The 25,484-nt window shown below is 42.6% G+C and overlaps 1 protein-coding gene across 1 annotated transcript; it reads left to right on the top strand.

The window, feature by feature from the left end:
* Positions 1 to 434: 434 nt before the first annotated feature.
* LOC140204826 (sacsin-like) lies at positions 435 to 25,117 on the top strand. The gene is made up of 6 exons (XM_072271660.1): positions 435 to 502; positions 10,145 to 10,234; positions 14,003 to 14,090; positions 16,532 to 16,643; positions 22,293 to 22,439; positions 22,789 to 25,117. The coding sequence occupies exons 2-6, from the start codon at positions 10,167 to 10,169 to the stop codon at positions 24,261 to 24,263; spliced, it is 1,890 nt and encodes a 629-aa protein (XP_072127761.1). The 5' UTR covers positions 435 to 502; positions 10,145 to 10,166; the 3' UTR covers positions 24,264 to 25,117.
* Positions 25,118 to 25,484: the final 367 nt, after the last annotated feature.

Genomic DNA, 25,484 nt, shown 5'->3' with positions numbered 1-25,484 from the left:
TTCTACTTTCCAGCCATCCCTTTTCCCTCCCTACCCTTCTCACTCCCTCTCTCTCCTTCCCCCTCCCTCTCCCCTTCAACCTTCCCCCTCCTCTTCCCTCCCTCCTTCACCCCTACTCTCCCCTTCCAGTTTCCCTCTCTCTCCATTCTTTCCCTCCCCTTTCTTTCTCTTTCCTCCCCTTCTTTCTTTTCCCTCCCTCCCCCTCTTTTACCTTACCTTCCCCTCTCTTCGCTCCCTACCCTTCACCCTTACCCCCTTCCAGCTTCCCTCCTTTCCCTCTATTCTCTCTCTTTCCTCCCCTTCTCTCTTTTCCCTCCCTCTCTCTTTCCTCCTTTATTTTCCCTCCCCGGATCCCCTCCCCCCCCCCCCCCCACCTTCTCCGACTGGCTCCCGCGCGGCGCGCGCCCATTTAAACGCAAACGGCGTGCACGTGTCTGCGCGCGCTCACCCCGGCTCGCCGTCAGGCGGTAGCCGCTCCGGAGGCCGTGAAACCGGGGAAAAGGTAAATCCCGCCTCCCCCCCCGGAAACCGCAGTCGATGGAAGGGGAGAGCGGCGCTACGGCGTAAGGCGAGGTGTGATGAGGTGAAGTTGGAATAGAGTGAAGGTAGGATGAGGTGAAGTTGAGATGGGGTGAAGATGGATGGGGTGTTGATGAGATGGGGTGCAGGTAAGATGAGGAGAATGTGAGATGGGGTGCAGGTAAAATGAGGAGAATGTGAGATGGTAGAAAGGTGAGATGGAGTGTAGATGAGATGGGATGAAGGTGAGAAGGGTGTGGTGAGAGATGGGGTGAAGGTGAGATGGGGTGAGAGATGGGGTGTAGGTGAGATGGGGTGTAGGTGAGATGGGGTGTAGGTGGGATGGGGTGAAGGTGAGATGGGGTGAAGGTGAGATGGGGTGTAGGTGGGATGGGGTGGTGGGATGGGGTGTGGGTGAGATGGGGTGAGGGTGAGATGAGGTGTAGATGAGATGGGGTGTAGGTGAGATGGGGTGAAGGTGGGATGGGGTGAAGGTGGGATGGGGTGAAGGTGAGATGGGGTGAAGGTGAGATGGGGTGAAGGTGAGATGGGGTGTAGGTGGGATGGGGTGAAGGTGGGATGGGGTGCAGGTGAGATGGGGTGTAGGTGAGATGAGGTGTAGGTGAGATAGGATGTTGGTGGGATCGGGTGTAGGTAAGATGAGGTGAATGTGAGATGGGATGAAGGTGGGTTGGGGTGAAGATGGATGGGGTGTTGATGAGATGGGGTGCAGGTAAGATGAGGTGAATGTGAGATGGTAGAAAGGTGAGATGGAGTGTAGGTGAGATGGGATGAAGGCAGCTGCTTATGGAGTAGAGAGGCTGAATAAATGGGATAGGAGTTGAGGATGGATGGCGTGGTTGGAGAAGGTGAGCTGGTAGTTGATAGGGCAGACAACGCAAAGTGAGTGATGGTGGGTAGGTGTGGGTAGACAGGATGGGAGTGGGGCTGGCAGGATGGTGTGAGAGGAGCAAGTAAGTGAGCTGATGGGATGGGTTGTAGGGTGGGATGGGGCTGAGTAAGACAAAAAGAAGATAATGGGAAGGGTAAGGTTAGTCAAACAAAGTTCAGATTCATAGTATATAGTATACTGCATATATGTCTGGGTGCAGTGAAATTCCTTGCTCATGTGAGCACCCGGAAGGAGCTGTGAAAGAGATTATCAGTGCAGAAATTTGATAGCAGTAGTTGTTAAGAAGGCGTATGGTGTGTTGGTCTTCATTAACCATGGGATTGAGTTCAAGAGCCGTGAGGTAATGTTTCAGCTATGTAAGACTTCAGTTAGACCCCACTTGGAGTACTGTGTTCAGTTCTGGTCACCTCATTACAGGAAGAATGTGGATGCTATAGAGAGAGTGCAGAGGAGATTTAGGTAAGACCAAGGTAACGTGTCTGAACGACTGGCGTCCTGTCGCACTCACCTCAATAATAAGCAATGCTTTGAGAGGCTGGTCAAAGACTGCATCTGCAGCATGCTACCACCCACACTGGACCCCTACAGTTCACCTACCGACACAACTGATTGATAGATGACGCAATAGCCACAGCTCTATACACCATCCTTACACATCAGGAGAAGAAGGATGCTTATGTGAGAATGCTGTTCTTGGTCTACAGTTCATCATTCAACACCGTAATTCCCTCCAGGCTTGACAAGAAGCTCAGAGACCTCGGCCGTCACCCTGCCTTGTGCAGCTGGATCCTGGACTTCCTGTCAAATCACTGGCAGGTGGTAAGAGTGGGCTCCCTCACCTCTGACCCTCTGACCCTCAACACAGGTGCCCCTCAGGGCTGTATCCTAAGCTCCCTCCTTTACTCTCTGTATACCCATGACTGCTGCCACTCACAGCTCCAATCTGCTAATTAAATTTGATAACGATACTACATTGATTGGCCTTATCTCAAATAATAATGAGCCCACCTACGGAGAGGAATTCATCACCCTGACACAGTGGTGTCAAGAAAACAACCTCTCCCACAATGTCACAAAGACAAAGGAGCTGGTTGTGGACTACTGGAGGGATGGAGACAGGCTAACCCCTATTGACATCAATGGATCTGGGGTTGAGAGGGTGAACAGCTTTAAGTTCCTCGGCATACATATCACCGAGGATCTCACGTGGTCTGCACATATCAGCTGTGTGGTGAGAAAAGCACATCAGCGCCTCTTTCACCTCAGACGGTTGAAGAAGTTTGGTATGAGTCCCAAATCTTAAGGACTTTCTACAGGGGCATAATTGAGAGCATTTTGACTGGCTGCGTCACTGTCTGGTATGGGAACTGTACTTCCCTCAATCGCAGAACTCTGCAGAGAGTGGTGCGGACAGCCCAGCGCATCTGTAGATGTGAACTTCCCACTATTCAGTACATTTACAGAGACAGGTGCATAAAAAGGGCCCGAAGGATCATTGGGGACTCGAGTCACCCAACCACAAACTGTTCCAGCTGCTACCACCCGGAAAACGGTACCGCAGCATTAAAACCAGGACCAACAGGCTCCAGGACATCTTCCACCAGGCCATCAGACTAATTAATTCACGCTGATACAATTGTATTTCTATGCTACATTGACTGTCCTGTTGTACATAATATTTATTACAAATGACTATAAATTGCGCATTGCACATTTAGACGGCGATGTAAAGATTTTTACTCCTCATGTATGTGAAGGATGTAAGAAATAAAGCCAATTCAATATAAGACCTTAGTTAGACCTGGACTACTGTGTTTAGTTCTGGCCACCTTGTTATAGGAAGGATGTGGATGCTAGGGAGAGAGTGCAGAGGAGATTTACAAGGATGTTGCCTGGATTGGAGAGCATACCTTATGAGAATGGGTTGAGTGAACTTGGCCTTTTCTCCTTGGAGTGACGGAGGATGAAAGGTGACCTGATAGAGGTATATAAGATGATGAGGAGCATTGATTGTGTGGATAGCCAGAGGCTTTTTCCCAGGGCTGAAATGGTTAATATGAGGGGGCATTATTTTAAGGTGCTTGGAAGTAGGTACAAGTGGGATATCAGAGGTAAGTTTTTCACACAAAGAGTGGTGGGTGCATGGAATGCACTGCCAGTGGAGGTGGTAGAGGCGGATACAATAGGGTTTCTTAGGAGACGCCCAGATAGGTACATTGAGTTTAGTAAAATAGAGGGCTATGCGGTAGGGAAATTCTAGGCAGTTTCTAGAGTAGGTTTTATGTGGGCCAAGGGGCCTGTAATGTGCCGTAGATTTTCTATGTTCTATGTTCAAAGAAGCTATTCTTGAATCTGGTCATCTGAGTTTTCAATGTTGCTGTAAATCAAAGGGAATAGCCAGGATGGCAGACATTCTTGATGATATTGTTAACCTTCCTAAAGCAAGTTAATTAGCGATAATACTCTGAAGGAGGATTTTCTGTAGTGTGTATGCAATGCTTGTTTAGACCAATACATTGCAAAACAGACCAGGGAAGAGAAAATCATAGACTAAGTATAGTACAACAATAAATAAATAATCAATAATCTTGTTGAGCATGGTTCTCAAAATGGAGAGTGAAAAGAGAATCAGAGGCTATATTCCTGGATCTGAAAAACGGAAACAAACACCAAGAGGATGAGGTGTGAATTGCCTATAATTGGAAAATTTTACTGAATGGTCAGTGGTGGAAAAATTATATGTGCATGACTTAAAATTATTATTTATTTGTGTTTAGCACACAGTAATTCAGAAAAGAAGACTCAGCCGTGACTTCTGAAGGAAATTAGTGATCCAAAGAGAAGGCATATAAAATTGCCAGATAAAAAGGCCTGAAAACTGGGAGCAATTTAGAATTCAGCAAAGAAGGACATGAAAATAGATATAGAGGGGGAATTGGAGTGTGAGAGTAAGTTTCCAGGGAATATAAAAGAAACTGATAATAAAACCTTCCATAATATGTGAAGAGAAAAAAGTTATTGAAATTACATGCAAGTTCCCTACAATTAAAATTGAGGCAAACTATAGCTGGGAACAAAATTAATTATTAAATGTACAAGGAGGGATCTTATGGTACAGTGTTATAAAACTTCGGTTAGGCCACAGCTGGAGTACAGCATGCATTTCTTATCATTATGATGTGATTGCTTTGGAGACGTTACAGAGGAGCTTCACTAGGGTGCTGCCTGGGGTAGAGTGTTTCATTTATGAGGTGAGATTACTTCGGCTGAGTTTGTATTACTTTGAATGGAGAAGTTGAAGGGAGACCTTGAATTGTTATGCAAAATAGTGAGGGGCATGGACAAGATAGATAGATACTTTTCTCCATAAAAAAGAGGCCAAAACTTGGAGGACATGCATTTAAAGAAAAGAATAAGAGATTTAGAGGGAATTACATGAAGTTTTTTTTATCATTCAAATGGTGGTTAGATTCTGGCATGACTACCTGAAGGCCTAGTGAAAGGAAAAATTACGAGGTATCTCAGAATCAGGTTTATTATCACTGGCATGTGTCGTGAAATTTGTTAACAGCAGCAGCAGTTCAATGCAATACATAATAAAGGAAAAAAAATCATAATAATAAATAAATAATATAATCAATTACAGTATATGTATATTGAATAGATTAAAAATTGTGCAAAAAACAGAAATAATATATATTATAACGGTGAGGTGGTGTTCAAGGGTTCAATGTCCATTTAGGAATCAGATGGCAGAGGGGAAGAACCTGTTTCTGAATCACTGAGTGTGTGCCTTCAGAATTCTGTACCTCTTACCTGATGGTAACAGTGAGAAAAAAGCATGTCCTGGGTGCTGGAAGTTTTTAATAATGGACACTGCCTTTCTGAGACACTGCTCGCTGAAGATGTCCTGGGTAATTTTTAGGCTAGTACCCAAGATGGAGCTGACTAAATTTACAACTCTCTGCAGCTTCTTTAGGTCCTGTGCAGTAGCAACCCCCACCCCATACCAGACAATGATGCAGCCTGTCAGAATTCTCTCCACAGTACATCTATACAAGTTTTTGAGTGTATTTGTTGACATACCAAATCTCTTCAAACTCCTAATGAAGTATAGTTGCTGTCTTGCCTTCTTTATAACTGCATCGATATGTTAGGACCAGATTAGATCCTCAGAGATCTTGACATCCAATAACTTGAAGCTGCTCACTCTCTCCACTTCTGATCCCTCTATGAGGATTGGTGTGTGTTCCTTCGTCTTACCCTTTCTGAAGTCCACAATCAGCTCTTTTGTCTTACTGCCGTTGAATGCCAGGTTGTTGCTGCAACACCACTCCACTAGTTAGCTTATCTCGCTCCTGAATGCCCTCTTGTCACCATCTGAGATTCTACTAACAATTGTTGTATCATCAGCAAATTTATAGAAGGTGTTTGAGTGATGCCTACCACACAGTCATGGGTATAGAGAGAGTAGAGCAGGTGGGCTAAGCATGCACCCCTAAGGTGCACCAGTGTTGATCGTCAGCAAGGAGGAGATGTTATCACCAATGCACACAGATTGTGGTTTTCCGGTTAGGAAGTCGAGGATCCAATTTCAGAGGGAGGTTCAGAGGCCCAGTTTCTGTAACTTCTCAATCAGGATTAACAGTTCAATCTGGATGAACACTTGCTAAGGGAAAGAAGGCTACAGTCCAGAGCTGATAAATTGGATTAGTGTAGATGGATAGCTGATGGTTGGGCTGGATCTGGTGGACCAAAGGGTCCTTCTATGGTGTGTGACTCAAGGAACATGGAGAGAAGGCAGGGACAGTGTACTGAAATGGATAATCTGCTACAACTACATTGAATGGTGCAGCAGGGCCCAAAGGCCCATTCTTGCTCCTATTTTTACATTTCTGTGTGAGGCATGGGTGGCTGAGGTAGGTGAGTTATGTGTGGGTTAAGGGTAAACTGGATGTGTAAGATGAGGTAGTTGAGGTGAATGGTGTTGAGTGCAGGTGAGTTGGAGGATGGATGGGCCAGGTTAGACAATAGACAATAGGTGCAGGAGTAGGCCATTCGGCCCTTCGAGCCAGCATCGCCATTCACTGTGATCATGGCTGATCATCCACAATCAGTATCCAGTTCCTGCCTTATCCCCATAACCTTTGATTCCGCTATCTTTAAGAGCTCTATCCATCTCTTTTTTGAAAGCATCCAGAGACTTGGCCTCCACAACCTTCTCGGGCAGAGCATTCCATATATCCACCACTCTCTGGGTGAAAAAGTTTTTCCTCAACTCCGTTCTAAATGGCCTACCCCTAATTCTTAAACCGTGGCCTCTGGTTCTGGACTCACCCATCAGCGGGAACATGCTTCCTGCCTGCAGTGTGTCCAATCCCTTAATAATCTTATATGTTTCAATAAGATCCCCTCTCAGCCTTCTAAATTCCAGAGTATACAAGCCCAGTCGCTCCAATCTTTCGACATATGACAGTCCCGCCATCCTGGGAATTAACCTTGTGAACCTATGCTGCACTCTCTCGATAGCAAGAATGTCCTTCCTCAAATTTGGAGAGCAAAACTGCACACAGTACTCCAGGTGTGGTCTCACCAGGGCCCTGTACAGCTGCAGAAGGACCTCTTTGCTCTTATACTCAATTCCCCTTGTTATGAAGGCCAGCATGCCATTAGCTTTCTTCACTGCCTGCTGTACTTGCATGCTTGCTTTCAGTGACTGATGTACAAGAACATCTAGACCTCGTTGTGCTTTCCCTTTTCCTAACTTGACTCCATTTAGATAATAATCTGCCCTCCCGTTCTTACCACCAAAGTGGATAACCTCACATTTATCCACATTAAACTGCATCTGCCATGCATCTGCCCACTCACCCAGCCTATCCAAGTCACCCTGCATTCTCATAACATCCTCCTCACATTTCACACTGCCACCCACCAGAGGGTGTAATGAAAACGGATGGGCTAGATCACAGAGCCAGTGAAGGTGGGTGGGTAGATGGGCAGGGTCTTTGGGTGGAGTGAAGGTGGATGGGTGGATGAGAAGTTAGTGGTGGGGTGGATGGAATGGGTGGTTAGGTGAGGTGAGGGTGAATGGGGGTGGGTGAAGTGAGGTTGACAGAAGAATGTGATGGGTGAGGTGATAGTGGGTGGGATGAATGGTCAGTAAGGCAAGCTAAGAGGGGAAGAAGTGAGGGTTGAAATCAAGGTAGTGGTTTAGGATGGTGGGTTTTGACCACCATTTTGGGAATTCAAAAGGTGGATAAGGTGAGGGTCAGTTTGGTTGAAGCTGGTGAAGGGCAGGTAATGGAAGGGTTGGAACTACTGTCTTAGGTAGTAGAGAGGGAGTGTGGGTGAAAGGATGGTGCATCATGTCAGTGAGTGTAGAAATGGTCTAGAGTATGTTATGCAGCTGGATTGGAATAGTGGGCGAGTGATTTGGGGTTAGAGGAGTGTGTATGGATAGGACACAGTTGTTCAGTGAGCGATGGAAGGATGTGAGAATCCTTTGCTGAGTATGAGTGAAAGTGTTGAAATGGAAATTGTAGCAATTCAGAGATGATGGTTTTCAAAGTTAAAGTTATGGTAAATCTCTGGTAGTTCAGTATCCTTTGGACTTCAGTGATTCTGGATTGGCAGATATTTAGATGATTGTATGTTATCCTATTAATCCACCAGCACACTTTTGACTCCCCTTTTTTTAAAATGTCACGCAATATTTACAATTTTTTTAGTGAACAAGTTCTATTTGAGGAGAATGTAGGAAAAGGGGCCCAGATGAATTTCAAAGGAGCTTGAGAATGAGCATGAGAATATGGTCTGTGTTTAAAGGACTACTGTAAGCTAGGCCCTGGTGAGCCTTTACGAATGTGGGAACCCAGGGAGTTTAAGAAGAAGAAGTCATGATGGCGTTTTCTTTACCAGGCTTTTTTATTTTTATGAGGCTGAGTTGCTAGCTCGACACTCAACCCAGCACAGGTGGAAAGTGTGCAAGGGAGCCGCTGGATTCGAACTCCGGAGCCTTTGCTCTGAAGTCCAGCGCTGATGCCACTACGCCACCAGCTGGCTAGGGAGTTTAAGCAACACAGGAAATATCATCTAGTGAAGATCAAGTTTTCCAAATAATTGGATGGCACGTTATCAGAGTTTTACTGCATGTCAAATGCAACTGTGGACCATTTTAGCACCTGGAAAACTGTGGATAGAGCTTAAAAGTGTGAGCAGTCCCAATTCTGCCCAAAGTCACAAGACATTCATGGAAATTTAGGAAGTTCTTTTTTTAAAAGAAAGCAGCCTAATCAACATGCATTCTGCACAGCTGAAGCAGGAAATAAATGTAAACCACAGTACAGACTCTAGGTGTACCCTTGTAATAAATAGCCTGGAGGTTCAGGAACAAGCATTTCTGACTATAACTCTCATCACTATCTGTAGTTGTATGCCAAAATGTAACTTGTGTTTTGATTTATTGTAGCTATACAGATTGTAGATATTTTAAATTTAATACTTCTGTTCAGCATATTAATTAATGTAATTTAGATGTACACTGAGTTACTTTTTGTGTTTGTGTATGTTAGACATGACTTTAAATCTGACATTTATCTGCTGTAATTCCCTATGCAGATACTTACGTTGATTTTATATGTAATATATAGGAGTTTTCTAATTCAGTCATAGAGAAATGGTATCAGGGTAACTGGAATTCATCAATGCTGCCTGATTATTGTTGGACACTTAAGCGAGACGCCTCAGACACTGAGTATAAACAAAAATCATCAACGAAACATTTTTAGCTTAGTTGAACTATTGCAAAGCATCAGTACCATTATGCAAATAAATGCATAATCCTCAATAAGTTAACTTCTTGTTTCTTCAAATTCCTACATGATACAAGTAGTTATATTTGTGTTTAGCTTCAAATGATCTGTCATAAACATAAAGAAACACTTCTGAGGAAGCAACGCTTTTGAAAAAAATTGTTGTCCAGTAAAACTGATGGTTTTTCTTCTGATTTGATCTTCATGAATTCTAGATTAAATACAAGTCTGAAGATTGCTAATATTTGTATGGGTATTTGTATGGGTATTTGTGAGGTGGGTGACTATCTTTTAGAGTCACAAATGGATGCAGCACATAACAGGCCCTTCAGATCATCATGTCCATCCCAACCAAGAAAAACACATTTACACTAATCCTGCATTATCCCCTGTTCCCTACATTCCATTAAATCTCCACAGATTCTACCATTTACCTCCACACTGGGAGCAATCTTCAGTGCCTAGGTAACCTACTGGCATGCATGTCTTTGAGATGTGGGAGGTAACCGGAGCACCCAGAGGAAACCCACATGGTCACATAGAGAACTTGCAAACTCCACAAGGAAAACACCCGAGGTCAGGATTAAGCTTAGCTGTGCCACTGTAAATTTTTTGAAGCTCTTAAAATTGTTCCGCTGAAGGACTTAGGGTAAAGATAGTTCTTTTTCAGACAACAAAGTTTATTAGCGATCTGGATAGCACGATCCACAAAAAGGAAGAAGGAAAGCAGTCCTTCAGTGACTATTATGGTTTACGGGCAGTTAAGTATTTTGTAGAAAATCAAGTACATACAAGTGCATTTCTTTTACCACTTGGAATTAAAATATGTTGACTAGGCGCAAGTTTCTTGATATTCCACAGTCACTAATGATAATTGTTTTTTTTTACTTTCATTAAGGTGTACAGCAGCATCTCAACTGATGTCTTCTTCACTGCATCCTGAAAGTCGGGCTGGAGGCAGCATCAGCAGCAGTAACAAAAAGATCAGGTATAATGAAGGAAGGGTCAATAATATGTTGAAGCAATAATTAAATTCAGAGTGTGTTCATGCATTTGTAGAGTAGAAAATCAGACTAACTACCTGGGTAATGTTCAGGAGTAAACATGGAACAATATACAGATCTGTATAAAAGCTGCCAGTCAAATTTCAGATATTTTTCAAACATTGATTCACATTTTTGTTTTACACAGCCTCATTTGGACTTAAACTTTATAATGAACAAATCTAATCAGATTAGTTGGGTCAATTCTTCTGGTCTTTATATATTGTATATGAGGACAGAAGAACATTATCTGGGCACTTCGGTAGCACAATGCTATTATAGCTTGGGACATCAGAGTTTGGAGCTCGATTCTGGCACAATCTCTAAAGAGTTCATACATTCTTTCTGTAACCGTGTGGGTTTCCTCCCAGAGCCTAAAGATGTATCAGTTATCAGGTTAATAGGTCATTGTAGAATTGTCCTGTGATTAGGCTGGGTTAAATAGGTAGATTGCTGCGCAGCGCCATTTGTTGTGCCAGAATGACCTGTCCTGTGCTGTATCTCTAAATAAATAAATGAATAAATGGATGAATGAATAAATGGATAAATGAATAAATGGATGAATGAATGAATGGATAAGCAAGTAAGTAAGAAGTCCAACAATGTAAGGGAATTGTATTGCTCATTAAGTTTTCTTCTGCTGGCATGATATTCTTCTATTTTGACATTTGAGTTTTTTTTCTTAATGCATCCTATTGAAGATAATTGCTGGCACATATTTGAGTTCACCTGTTCTTCCTTGTGTCTCTTTCAAATTTGGGCTGAGAAAGTTTTTAGCACAATGCCCCCAAAAAAAACTGGATTGCACAGATGAAAACATATTTATGTAGTGTTAACAAATTTTGCCTACATTTTCAGTTGAGTTTACACTAGTCTTACAACTTGGCTAAATTGTAGAATGAAGTTCAAAATGATGCCGCTGAGTTGCAGGCAAGAGAAAGCAGGAGGAAAGTAGTAGAATTTTATCACCTTTGCCACCAACTTCCACCCTGCCCTCAAATTTACCTGGAATATTTTTGACACTTATTTTCTGGATCTTTCTGTCTCTATCTCAGAATATAAACTATACAGCGATATTTATCATAAGCCTGCAGACTTTCACGGCTATATTAACTGCACCTCCTTCCAACTTGTCTTATGTAAGAGTGTCATCCTGTTCTCTCAGATCTCCATCTCCATTGCATCTGTTTTCAAGATGAGGATTTCTACTCTGGTACTTCTGATATTCAAGATTCAAGATTGTTTAATGTCATTTCCAGTACACAAGTGTAGATAGACAGATATACTTTATTGATCCCGAGGGAAATTGGGTTTCATTACAGCCACACCAACCAAGAATAGAGCATAAATATAGCAATACAAAAACCACAAACAATCAAACAACAAAATGCAAACTATGCCAGATGGAAAATAAGTCCAGGACCAGCCTATTGGCTCAGGGTGTCTGACCCTCCACGGGAGGAGCTGCAAGTTCGATGGCCACAGGCAGGAATGACCTCCCATGCCGCCCAGTGTTGTATCTCGGTGGAATATGGCCGAAGTCCAACAGCAAAAAGTTCAATATCCGGTCTACAAACACGTTCCTCGATCGTAATATGACCCGGATTGCACCATCTGTTGTTAACCAGAACAGTAAGCACCGAACTCCTTTACGCTTACCGCTCTCAGTGCACTTCCGGTCAGCCCGAACGGTCTGGAAGCCCTCCATGGAGAAGTTTTGATCGGGTATGTCCTCGTGCAGCCCCGTTCCAGTGAAACACATAACACTGCACTCCCGGAATGTTCTCTGACGCCTGGCTAGCGCCGTGAACTCATCCATTTTATTACCCACCGAACTCTTCTTCTCCATAAGTCTCTGTTGTCTCGACCCGGTCCTCTTTCCTCGCCTTTGTGATCCCCCTCTGCATCCTCTGTGTATTTTCCTCCAGATTTCAGCAAGGGTGTCCGCTGCTCTGCTCGCTAAACTGGCCGGCATAAGCTCAATCAGTTGGTCCCTGGAATACACAATGCTCCCGCTAATGAGATGTGTCGGAATGTAACTATTTCCAGCGCTAAAAACCCAAATAAAACTCTCTCTACCAGCATGTTAGAAAGAGTGCAGCTTGGACGTGTTACCATGCAAAAAAAAAATACAAAACAAAATGTAAGTTAAAAAGTAAGAAGAAAAAGTAATAATACTGGTCGGAACGGCTGTAACAGGCTGCATGCACGACCGGTGCGTGCGCACTAAAGGAGAACAAAATAATTGTTACTCCTGATCCGCTGCAGCACAAAAAAAAACAGAATAAGATAAAAAAGTAATAAAAATACAATATATATATAAATACATAAGATAGCTTCTGAAATGTCTTTTTTCTTCAGGAAATGTGGCTTTCCCAGTGGCACAGTTGATAGAGTGCTTACATGCGTTTCCTCATTTCTCACATGTCTGCTTCACCACTCTCCTTAAAAAGAACACATGTAGAGTTTCCCTGGTCTTCACCTTTCAATTCTACTACATGCACATCCACCATATCACTGCTTCCACCAGCTCCAGTAGGATTCCACCACCAGCCACGGTTTCTCCTCTCCCTTCCCTTTTTGCTTTCTGGGGAAACTCCTGGTCAGATCATCCCATAAATCCCACCACTTGCTGTCCCTGGAACTTTCCCTGAGGTGCAACATTTGTCCCTACACCTCCCTCACCAACATCCAGTGACTTAAACAGTCTTCCTAATTCTTATGTACCTCCTCCAACCTGGCCCATGAGGCCAAAATGTGGCCTCCTCCACACTGAAAAGACTAAGCATAGACTAGGCAATGGTTTTGCAGAGCACCTGTGCTCTATCTGTAATGAGCACCTTGAGATTTGGATGCATGTGATTTCAGCTTCTCATCCTACACCACACCAAAACATCTGTTCTTTGGCCTATTGCCATGGTAAAGTAAAGCTAATGTAGAACTATTCCTTGTATTCCTCTTGGGTAGCCTACAGCCCAATGTTAACATTTAATTTTCCAATTTAAGATTAACTCTGACCTCCTTCACCATCCCATGTTCCTTTTCAACTCTCACTAATCCACCCAGGATCTCCCTCACTCTCTTAACCTTTTGAATTCCTCCCACCCTCATTACCTAGATTCATCAATTCCCCTATCTTGTTCTATCTCCCATTTCCTATTCATCTATCCATCTGGGTTTCTTCTTCCCTTCCCACTTGGTTCCATCTGCCCCTCATTTCCCCTTCATCTGGTTCCACCTATCACCTACCAGTCTCTATATTAAAGTTATTATAAAGCTTTGTGGCACACTATCTCCATCACCATTTCCATTAAACCAGTTCTGGTTCAATTTGAATGTAAAGGAGCATGCTTGAAGCTGCAGGTGATGCATCTAAAAATGAGATGCTGCTAAAATTATAAAGCAGGACTACATGTATTCTAAAAAGCAAAGGCAGTATTTTATAATCACAACAAATAAAGCTCTGTAAGCTTGCTACATCCAATTCTGAAAGTGGCAGACCACTAACAAAGAGGTTTCATGAACACATTTATCCTGAGTGTTGGCAGAGCCCAACACACAAGTGCTAAAGTCAAGTGTGCATTTTTTTATACTGAGCAGCCTGTAAGGTGAAATAAAATAATTGGATACAGCAGTTATAGAAAAAAGCCATAATACAACGGTCATTTGGAATTAATACTCAAGCCATAGATGAACTTTTATTATTAATATAGGAAGAAATTTGGTGCAACTGCTCCACAATTTATTGATTATCTGAAAGAGATACTACGTCGATACCCCGATGGAGGCCAGATTCTCAAGGTAAATACTCAATTTTGAGGACCAGTTTTGTCCCTAACAAAGCTTTTGCTTTTAACATACCTGTAGAATCCCTTAGGATCCTCCTTCACCTTGTTTGCTAGAGCAATTTCATGCCTTCTTTTAGCCCTCCTGATTTCTTTCTTAAATGTTCTCTTGCATTTCTTGTACTCCGTGAACACCTCATTTGTTTCTACTTGCCTATACCTGCTATGTACCTCCTTTTTTCTCTTAACCAGGGCCTCAATTCTCTTCAAAACCAAGGTTCCCTACACTTGTTACCTTCACCTTTTACTCTGACAAGCACGTATAAGCTTTGTTCTCTCAAAATTTCACTTTTGAAGGCCTCCCACCTTCCAAGTACAGAAAACAGCCTGTCCCAATGCACATTGCCAGATCATTTCTGATACGATCAAAATTGGCCTTTCTAATATTTACAATCTCAACCTGCAGACCAGACGTATCATTTTGCATATTTACTTTGAAAATAATGTCATTGTGGTGACTGGATGCAAAGTGTTCCCCTACACAAACTTCTGTCACCTGCCCTGTCTCATTCCCTAATAGCAGATCCAGTAGCACATGCTCTCTCATTGGGACTTCTATGTACTGATGAAGGAAACCTTCCTGAACACATTTGACAGACTCTATCCCATCTAGTCCTTTTACAGTATGGGATTCCCAGTCAATATAACAACCTTATGTTTCTTGCACCAGCCTGCGATCTCTTAACAAATTTGTTCCTCTAAATCTCTGGGATTGTTGGGTGGTCTGTAATATAGCCCCATTAACATAGTCATACCTTTCTTATTTCTCAGTTCCACCCATAGTGCCTCAGTAGTTGAGTTCACTAGTCGGTTCTGACAGAGCACTGCCGTGACATTTTCTTTGACTAGTAATGCCACCCCTCCTCCTTTAATCCCTCCTGCTCTGTCACATCTAAAAAATGGAACCCTGGAATATTGGGCTGCTAGTCCTGCCCCTCCTGCAACCAAGTCTCAGTAATGGCTACAACATCATAATTCCAGGTGTTGTCCATGCCCTGAGTTCATCTGTCTTTCCTATGATACTTCTTGCATTGAAATATATGCAGTACAGGACACTAATTGTACCATGCTCAACCTTTTAATTCTTGACTTTGTCTGAGGTCTTACCAACGTATGCCTCTATAACCCCTTCACACTCTGACACTCTGGTTCTCATCCCCCTGCAACTCTAGTTTGAAACCCACCGTGAAGCCTTCCTGCTAGGATATTAGTCCCCCTTCAGCTCAGGTGCAAACTGTCCCTTCAGTACATGTCCTACCTTCCCTGGAAGAAAGCCCAATGATCCAAAAATTTTATGCCCTCCCTCCTAACTCCTTAGCCACGTATTAAACCGTATAATCTTCCTAGTTCTAGCCTCACTAGCATGTGGGATGGTGAGTGATCCTGGATCACAACCCTGGAGGTCCTGCCTTTTAACTTAGCACCCAACTCCCTGAAATCCCTATGCAGAACCTCGTCACTTATCCTGCCCATGTCATTGGTATTTACATGGACCACGACCTCTGGTTGTTCACTTTTCCACTTAAAGTACTGAGGGCTCACTCTAGGGATGTCCCGGCATGGCACCCAGGAGGCAACATACCATCCGGGAATCTTGTTCTCACCCACAGAACCACCTGTCCGCTCCCCTAACTAACAAATCTCCTATCACTACAGCATGCTTCTCCCCCTTCCTTTCTGAGTCATGGAGCCAGGCTCAGTGCCAGAGACCTGACCACTGTGACTTTTCTCTGTAGGTCAACCTGCCCCAACAGTATCCAAAGTGACATACCTGTTGTGGGGGATGGCCACACGAGTACTCTGCACTGGCTCCTTAACCCCTTATATGTCCTATCTTCAGCCTCCCGAATGATCCAGTGTTCATCCAGTTCCAGGTCCAACTCCTTAATGCAGATTGTTAGAAGCTGAAGCTGGATCTACTTCTCGCAGTTGTAGTCGTCAGGGACTGCAACCTGTTGCTCCCTTTTTTTCTACCCGCATATGGGACTCCAGTGAAATTCCCTACTCTCAAATTTATGATGTCCAGATTGGTCACTGGTCAAAGCTCTATTATGCTGCCATGACCCTCTGCTCCCTTTTTCTTCTTAGGCAGTGGACCTGAGTGAAATCCCCTCCCCTCAAACTTCCGATGTCTAGATTGAACACTGGACAAAGCTGTAATATGCTGCCGCAACCCGCTGCTCCCTTTTTCTACTCGGGCAGTGGACTGATGTCCAGGTTGGCCATTTTTTCTACTCAGGCAGTGGATCCGATGTCTGACTGGCTGCTGATCAAAGCTCTCTTGTCTACTTCTCATTGTCATTGAACATCATAAATTGTTTGGAGACAATTAACTGGAGAACTGAAGGGAAGGGATTGCTTATCCATACACTTGATTTTGCTCTCCTTGTTTCTAAGGAATTGCTTCAAAATGCAGATGATGCTGAAGCAAATGAGGTGGTGTTTATATTTGACGAAAGAACTTATGGGTCAACATCTTTGTTTATGAAGGATCTTAAAAAGTTTCAAGGTACGTGAATTTGAGAGGTTAAACTACTGAAGAATGAGAAATATTCTAAAGCAGATTTTGATTTTGATTTTCTCAAAATAACTGATTATGTTTCAAACCAAATAATGTTTAAAAGGTACAATCCAGCCCACCGATGCCCAATATGTTGAGTAGCAAGTTAATTTTGGTAGATTTCTAGTCCATCCTATGCACATTTTCTCTTGGTTCTGAAATATTTTTCCTTGGTTTAATAGACTCAGTTTTTCAGTCACTTTCCTATTGCTTTCTTAGTAAGAAGACAACCTAACAGTTTGGAATTCTTATGAAATTTCACATCACTTACTCTTATTTTCTATGCTGGAATCTCCTTGTATCTAACTGGATGCAAAATGCCTATATTCCACACAATCCCGTTACTTATTGGTGTCATATTACTCTCACAGCAATACGAAAATAAGCATCTGCCAACAGATGTAAGAATAAAATAGGGCTATTAATAGCACCGGAGACATTTCTGATTTGTTGAACTAGCTGAAAAAAATTCAGTGGGCTGAATGGTCTTCTACATTGTAAGAGGGTATAAAAAACATGACAGTTTATTTTGACACCAAATACGTATCAAATGCTAATGCGTATCATGGAAGAAAATTTAGATGACTGGTTCTTTGAGAAAAGATTAAATTTTTATTCTGTTGAGTGATACTGGCCTGGATACCTGTTAATATCTGTTATTGCCCTTGAGAATAGAGCAGTGTCTTCCTGGACTATTGCTGCAAGGTGGGACAGAGAAAGAACATATCTAAATCAGAATTGTCAGAGACAGCAGGAAACCTATAGGTCATCATAGCTTTTCACACCAGACAGCCAGCCACTCTAGTGTTGTTTGGTTGATGTTGAGCAGGTCAGTATCAGCTAAATCAGGTGAGAGTGGGCTATTGTGCAGAGCATGTTCAATGTTCTGCACCGTTTTGTCACATTCACAGGATTCGCTGGTCTTTAAACACCACTTCACCATATTGTCTCCCATCCTACAAACTCCCACTCTCGCTCTGTTGAGAGTGCACCACTTCCGTCTGTCAAGCAGTGCCCTGTCTGGTAACATTTCTGTGGGGTCTTGCACTGTATTGTTTAGTGGGGTTCTGGCTTCTGTTGGTTGCCAGATGTCAATCCTGTATATTTGGGGGGATGTTCCGTGTGGTAGTTCCTCTACTGTAGCAAAGTTTTTCCTCGATTTTAGGCAGTTGGAAACTGGCACATGATGATGTAGTGGGTGCCGTGGATCCGAGTTCTGTGTACCTTTTTCAATTTTTGTTGTAGTGTGTCTTCGGATCTCTGGGGGAGCAATGCCTGCAAGTCTGTAAATGATGTTAGTGGGTGTGGGGCGCAGTGTGCCCGTGATTATTCAGCAGGCTTCGTTAAGCAACGGGTCTATTTTCTTCGCATGGGCTGATCTGCCCCACACAGGTGCACAGTATTCTGCAGGTGCATAGCAGAGTGCTAGGGCAGTTGATCGAAGTGTGTGAGCATCAGCTCCCCATTTCGTGCCTGCTAATTTTTTTAAGAGAGAATTGCGAGAGCCAACTTTCCCTTAGAGTTTTTGGATGTGGGTGGCAAATGAGAGCGTCCTATCCAGTGTCACGCCTAGGTAAATTAGAGTCGGATGGTGTTCGAGCTTCTTCCCACACCAGAAAATCTTGAGTTTCTGAGCTGCTTCTCAATTCCTCAAGTAGAATGCACACACTTGAGTGTTTGATGGATTTGGGTTCAGAGACCATTTTTCATAATACTGTTTTATTGCCTCGAGCACCGCTGTAAGTCGTACTTCAACTTCTTGGAAGGAGTTAGCTTGTGTTGCTATGCATAGGTCGTCTGCATAGATAAACCTGCGTGTGTTAGGAAAGGTTGGTTGGTCACTTGTGTAGATATTAGATACAAAACGTTTGTAGTAGAGGTGCCAGGACTGATCCCTGTGGTAGTCTGTTCTTTTGTGGATGCCACCTACTCTTAATTCCATTAATTTCTACATAAAATCTACGATTTTCTAGGAGGCTTCTTATTACTTTGACTGTGGTTTCGTTCCTTAACATTTTGGATAATTTCAGTAGAAGGTCTCTGTGATTCACAGTGTTGTATGCTGCTGTTAAATCAACAAATGCTGCCCCTGTAATTTGTCGCATTTCAAAGCCATCCTCAGTATACTAGGTTAAGTTCAGAACTTGACCGCAGCAAGAGCGGCCTGGCCTGAACCCGGCTTGGTCTGGTGTTAGATCTTCGACTAAGGGGGATATTCTTTTCAGTATGAGTCTTTTGTAGAGTTTATAGAGGGTGCAGAGCAAGGAAATCGGTCTGTAGTTTTTAGGAATGTTGGGGTCTTTATTGGGTTTTAGGAGAGCAACAACTTTGGCTCTTCTCCACTTTTTAGGTATCCTTAATGATCTTAGGCAACAGTTAAAAAGGGACAGAAGCTTTAGGTCCAAGATGTTTAAAGAGTTCAATAAGAATCCCATCAATGCCAGCAGCTTTGTTGGATTTTAGCTGTGATAATTCATCCTTTAACTCTTCCAGGGTGAGAGGTGGGAAGTTGTTATTCTGACTCCATCTCCTGATGTTGCTTTTTCTTTTGCCTCCATTCCTTGTTATTTGGTCGACCATTTAGTATCAGTTGGTGGGCAACCTGATTGGGTGTTACGGCAGCAGTTCTCTGTGGTGGTCTATTGTCTTGAGTTTCTGAACAGTTGCCCATGCCTTCTTACTGTTCTTGGTCATGTCTGTGTTTTCTATCAGGTCCTGCCAACGCTGTTGTCTCTCTTGGCTCAGTAGGGACAGAACTGACTCTCCCATTTCAATTGTGTCTTGACCAAACTGGTCTTGGTTGTATAAGTTGACACACTCACCATAACTTTGCTTGATATCACTAGTCAATCCCTGAATATATTTGGTTCTGCAGCCTCTAGGTATGTTCTGCTGTGCTACTTTCCAGATTAGTTGGACAAATTAATCATAATGATCAGGTTCTGGTAGGTATTGATAAGTTGGTCAAGGAATTCTGTGAAAGATGTCCAATTTTCTCAGGTTACAGGTGGTCCCCATGTACCTGCTGCCATTGTCCTTCTGAAGTTAAAAGTTTGGGAGATGGTTGCAAATACACTTTGTTGAGTTATCTTTTTGTAAATGGTGCATGCTACTTTCACAAAACATGAATACTGGAAGAATTAAATCGTTGTGAAATGGTTGCCAATTAGACAACTGCTCTGTCTTGAAAGGTTTTTTTCCTTGTACAGTATTGATTCCCATTCCTGTCATAAGCCTAATCTGATAGCTGCATTCTTCTAGCCTTGGGAGACTTGATGAATGATGTGAGGAACGAGCTTCTCACATTGAAGGATGTTGAAGTAGCTTACGTTCAGTTCCTTTGTTTCTCTTGGAGTTTCTTCCATATAGTGTTCAATAGTGAGGACTACTATTTCATTAACTACAGCAGGATGGTAATTAGCAGTGTGTTTTCATGTCAGTCATTGCCTGATGCCCTGAGGATTCATGTATTCTCAAATGAAAGATGTTGACTCCATAATGACTGTATTCCATTATCCGCAAACAGGAGGAAATCTGCAGATGCTGGAATTTCAAGCAACACAAAAGTTGCTGGTGAACGCAGCAGGCCAGGCAGCATCTCTAGTCGACGTTTCATGCCGAGACCCTTCGTCAAAGATGTGCCACCACACTAGGAATAGGGTTCCCCTTGTCCTCACCTACCACCCCACCAGCCTCCAGGTCCAACATATAATTCTTCGTAACTTCTGCCACCTCCAACAGGATCCCACCACTACGCACATCTTTCCCTCCACCCCCCCCCCCACTTTCCACAGGGATCGCTCCCTACGCGACTCCCTTGTCCATTCGTCCCACCCATCCCTCCCCACTGATCTCCCTCCTGGCACTTATCCTTGTAAGTGGAACAAGTGCTACATATGCCCTTACACTTCCTCCCTCACTGCCATTCAGGGCCCCAGACAGTCCTTCCAGGTGAGGCGACACTTCACCTGTCAGTCGGCTAGGTGATATACTACGTCCGGTGCTCCCAATGCGGCCTTCTGTATATTGGCGAGACCCGACGCAGACTGGGAGACCGTTTCGCTGAACACCTACGCTCTGTCCGCCAGAGAAAGCAGGATCTCCCCGTGGCCACACATTTTAATTCCATGTCCCATTCCCATTCTGATATGTCTATCCACGGCCTCCTCTACTGTCAAGATGAAGCCACACTCAGGTTGGAGGAACAACACCTTATATTCCGTCTGGGTAGCCTCCAATCTGATGGCATGAACATTGACTTCTCAAACTTCCACTAATGCCCACCTCCCCCTCATACCCCATCCATTATTTATTTATTTATATACACACATTCTTTTTCTCGCCTTTTTCTCCCTCTGTCCCTCTCACTATACTCTTTGCCCATCCTCTAGACTTACCCCTTCCCCTTTTCTTTCTCTCTAGGCCTCCTGTCCCATGATCTTCTCATATCCCTTTTGCCAATCACCTGTCCAGCTCTTGGCTCCATCCCTCCCCCTCCTGTCTTCTCCTATCATTTTGGATCTCCCCTTCCCCCTCCCACTTTCAAATCTCTTACTAGCTCTTCCTTCAGTTAGTCCTGACGAAGGGTCTTGGCCCGAAATGTCGACTGTACCTCTTCCTGGAGATACAACCTGGCCTGCTGCATTCACCAGCAACTTTTATGTGTGTATTCCATTATCCACCACCTTTGGGAATGCCTTGGCTATGGGACAAGATGTGTATAGGGACATTGTCTGAACTATTGGCTGCTAGGTATGTTTTGTGACTATGAATCTCAGATTTTTGCTTGGCTGGTATGCGGGTCAATACTCTATTTAACTTACCAGTCCTTGGGTACTAAAGACAGAAAATATGCAAAGAGAACCAGTCAATGGTTCAAGTCAATGAGAGAACACAAGTTAGGTTCGGATTGCAGAGAAAATCCAGTATGGATGGTTATGACAAAGGGAAGTTCTCTAATAGTCAAGGCTATGTCTACCTGGAAATATGTTGTAGATGTCCTTCAGAACACAGGTTAATGAGGTTTAATGAATACTTCAGTGTGTTCTGTTCTTATTTCAGATTTCTATTTTTTGAAGCTCGTAGATTTTTGCCTGTTATTGGATGCCTGAAAGGAAGAATTTATTGAGCTAGGTGTGGTGTAGTTAATGCATTTGATATCTGGATCAATTCTTGGGAAGTTCTCTCATTTTATTTTTGCAGTTAGATAGATAAATGGAGTTCTTAGCTATTTCATCTAAGAGTTAGCCATTGCAGTGAGGGCATGGAGTCATGCAGTTCCGCTCGATCCTTATATGGCAGCAGATTTCCTTTCCTGAAGGGTATTAGTGAGTCAGGGGGATTATTTTTCTAGTTAAATCTTAATTTCATGGTCAATGTTAGAGGCCAGCTAATTCCATATTATTTAATTACCCATTTAAATTCTGTAATTCCTGTGATGGAACTTGAACTCGTGCCTGAATCTTTAATTCAGGCTCCAGATCAATGGTATGATTAAACCACAAAGCATCCCTAATGAGTATGTTGATTACTTTTCCAAAACATCTGCATAAGCTAATGTTGTAGTTGCCTTTTTTATGTGTGTGTTTCCTCCATTAGGTCCGGCTCTCATAGTATACAATGATTCAGTGTTTTCAGAAGAAGATTGGAATAGCATTCAAACTACAGGAATCAGTAATAAACGTAATGATCCCAGCAAAGTCGGCCAATTTGGACTGGGATTCAATACTATTTATCATATCACAGGTGAAAGATTTTGAGTTATAACAGATAGTATAAAGTTGTGATATAACCAGCTAAGTTCCATTTAGTATATGTTCTTTATAAAAAGGTAACTATTTCACTATTTGAATGTATTATCTAAATAATACATTTGAGTACAACATCATGAAAATTATATTTATATTTGTTGAAGAGCCAAACAACTTTGCTACTTGTTTCAATATTCATCTGGCATGTTCAAGGTAGTTAGTAATTTTAATTGAATCTATCATTTGTGTGTTGTTTATTTTCAGGAATTAAAAGTTAAATTGACAACTGAGTTTATACAAGAAGCATTATCATCTCTTAAAATACTTATGTGTCATTTTTACAGATGTACCAAGCATATTCAGTGGGAAGTATATTGGTATATTCGACCCTCAGCAAAAGCTGTTTGGTGAACAGGAAGCTGGATATATATGGACTCTTGATGATAGAGAAGACAGGAATGTTCTTGAACACTCAAGGGATCAGTTCAGACCATTCAAATGCGCCATGGAAGTGACTGGAACAACAACATGGAGTAATGCATTGAAAGAGAATTATTTCAAAGGAACATTGTTTAGGTTTCCTTTGAGAACTGAACCTTCAGAGATATTAGCTAGCTCGTATGATAGAGATAAAATCTTTGATCTTTTTGATTCCTTTAGAGCAGATGAAGATATGAATCTCTTATTTCTAAGAAATATTGCATCCGTGTCAATTAAGCATATTGACACCAATGGAAATGTGAAGGTCCTTTCAAAAATAGCAACTTTGCAACCTGAACACTTCCCCAGTTTTAACTGGAATCTCAATGTTCAAAATCAAGAACTGTTCTGCAAGGTTAAAACTTCTACCTGTATCAGAGCTATTTCTCAATACTTTGTCAACGAAAAACATCATAATCACTGGTTAATAACAAACTGCATAGGCATTGCAGGTGAATGGGGTAAATTAGATGATCTGGCTGAGAGGCTGAGTTATACACCATGTGTTGGATTGGCTTTTCCATTGAATAAAGTAGAATCTTCAGAAACTAGCGCAGAAACAGACTTTGAAGGCCGTCTTAGTTTTTTTCTGCCACTTCCAAATAATGAGGCCAACAGGACAGGATTGCCAGTCCATGTAAATGCCTTCTTTGGACTTTCAGATAACCGGAGACATATCAAGTGGATTGAATCGGACCAAAAATATGATGAAGCTGCCCAGTGGAATGAGCTACTGATAGAAAAGATCCTTCCTTATGCATACTGCCAACTGATCCTGGATGCTATTACTCTGGCTAAAGCCTCAGTGCTAAAACCTTTTTCGGTGTATCATATCTGGCCAGACCTCGAGAAAATGAATCATAAAGACCGTTGGGTTAACATAGCTAAAGAAATCACTAAACATTTGATGAAACTTAATACTCTGTGCTTGGCTGCCTGTGAAGATAACTGGATAACTGCTGGCAAAGCCATCTTTTTGCATTGCTGTGATCGGCCTGATATGAAGAAGGCAATTGAGAATGTTTTGATAAAAGAGGCTCAACCGTTGGTTAGAGTCCCAGTTCATGTATTTAAGGCCTTAGAATTTGCATTAGAAAATCAAAGTGCCTTAAATATTATCACTCCAGCATACTTACGAAACATTCTTCAACATTGTGATTTGTATACTTTGCCATATGAACAAAAATTACTGCTTCTAGAGTACATTTTAAGTGATGAGCAATATAGTTCCCTCAACAACCTTCCATTACTGCCACTCACCAATGGATCCTTTATAAGATTCCAAATCAGTTCATGTGATGAGCCTGTATTTACTGACTCAGCAAAATTTCCAAGGTAAGCCATTTATTTTCGTATTTCCTTATGACTAGGCCATTTCAACTCATTGAGCCTCTGTGAGCAGTCCTATTCCCCCAAGAGGTAAAGAAGCCTGAAGTCTCGTAACATCAGGTTCGTCGTCGTTAGGTTGCATCTGGAATTTCCAGTTGGCAGACGATTTCCCTCCATGTTGCCCTGTCCCGACACTTGTCCACAACATCCCTAGTCTTGTTCAGCTTGGTCCAATCCTTGATGTTATCCAGCCACATTGTTCTTTGCCTTCCCCTTCCTTTCTTTCCCTCCACCTTTCCATATAGCAAGTTCGACAAGATGTTATTTCTCTGCGTAACATGTCCACAATAAGCAACTTTTAACTTCATGATCTCCTCCAGCAGTATCCGTGGTCTATCAACTTCGGACAAAGCCCTCTCATTTGAAACTTTCTCGACCCAGCTGATCTTCAACATTCGTCGATAGCACCACATTTCAAAACCATTAATTTGTTTCATGTCATCCTTCTTCAGGGTCCATGTTTCTGATCCATACCTCAGCACTGACCTAACACTCGAGGAAGCAGATTCTACTTTGAGTGTCTACCTTCTGATTGCATAGTAGATCTTTTAGCTTCATGAACTGGGTCTTAGCCATACCTATTCTCCTTCTGATCTCAACTTCACATCTCCCATCACCTGTCAGACAACTGCCAAGATATTCAAACTTTCACACCTGTTCAATGTCTTGTCCATTCACTTGTAATGATACCATCATGAATGAGTCTTTAGTGTTTGTTTTGCTTATCACCATCAATTTTGTTTTCTTAGGGTTGATTTTTAGTCCGTATTCAAGGCTTTTCTCATTCACTTTATTCGGCATAATTTGCAGTTCGCACTCACTGTCAGCTAACAACGCGGTGTCGTCCGCATACCTGATGTTATCCACCTTCCGGCCTCCGATTGGAATACCTGTCTCCTGATGGTCGCATTCCCAAAAATCCGTTCTCCATAGAGGTTGAACAAATCCAGCGAGCCAACACAGCCTTGCCTTACGCCTCGTTTAATACGTGCCCATGGTGATAGCTCATTTTCTACCCTGACTGCCGCTTTGTGTTTCCAATACAAGTTCCTTATTATTTGCACATTCTCCCATCCCAGATCGTACCTGTTCAGCACTTCTATTACTTTCTCGTGTCTTACTTTATCAAAAGCCTTTTCATAGTCAATAAAGCGTAAGTAGATGGTCTTTT

The sequence above is a fragment of the Mobula birostris genome, chromosome 11 (assembly GCF_030028105.1).
Source record: "Mobula birostris isolate sMobBir1 chromosome 11, sMobBir1.hap1, whole genome shotgun sequence".
In the NCBI taxonomy this organism is placed as follows: domain Eukaryota; kingdom Metazoa; phylum Chordata; class Chondrichthyes; order Myliobatiformes; family Myliobatidae; genus Mobula; species Mobula birostris.
This window is presented reverse-complemented; position numbering and strand designations above follow the sequence as displayed.

What these genes read in the sequence shown, in the direction of transcription:
- LOC140204826 (XM_072271660.1), top strand. Translation starts at nt 10,167, where the DNA reads ATGTCTTCTTCACTGCATCCTGAAAGTCGGGCTGGAGGCAGCATCAGC. An exon ending in GGATCTTAAAAAGTTTCAAG is followed by an intron (nt 16,644 to 22,292) that starts GTACGTGAATTT and finishes TTCCTCCATTAG; the next exon opens with GTCCGGCTCTCATAGTATAC. An exon ending in TACTATTTATCATATCACAG is followed by an intron (nt 22,440 to 22,788) that starts GTGAAAGATTTT and finishes TCATTTTTACAG; the next exon opens with ATGTACCAAGCATATTCAGT.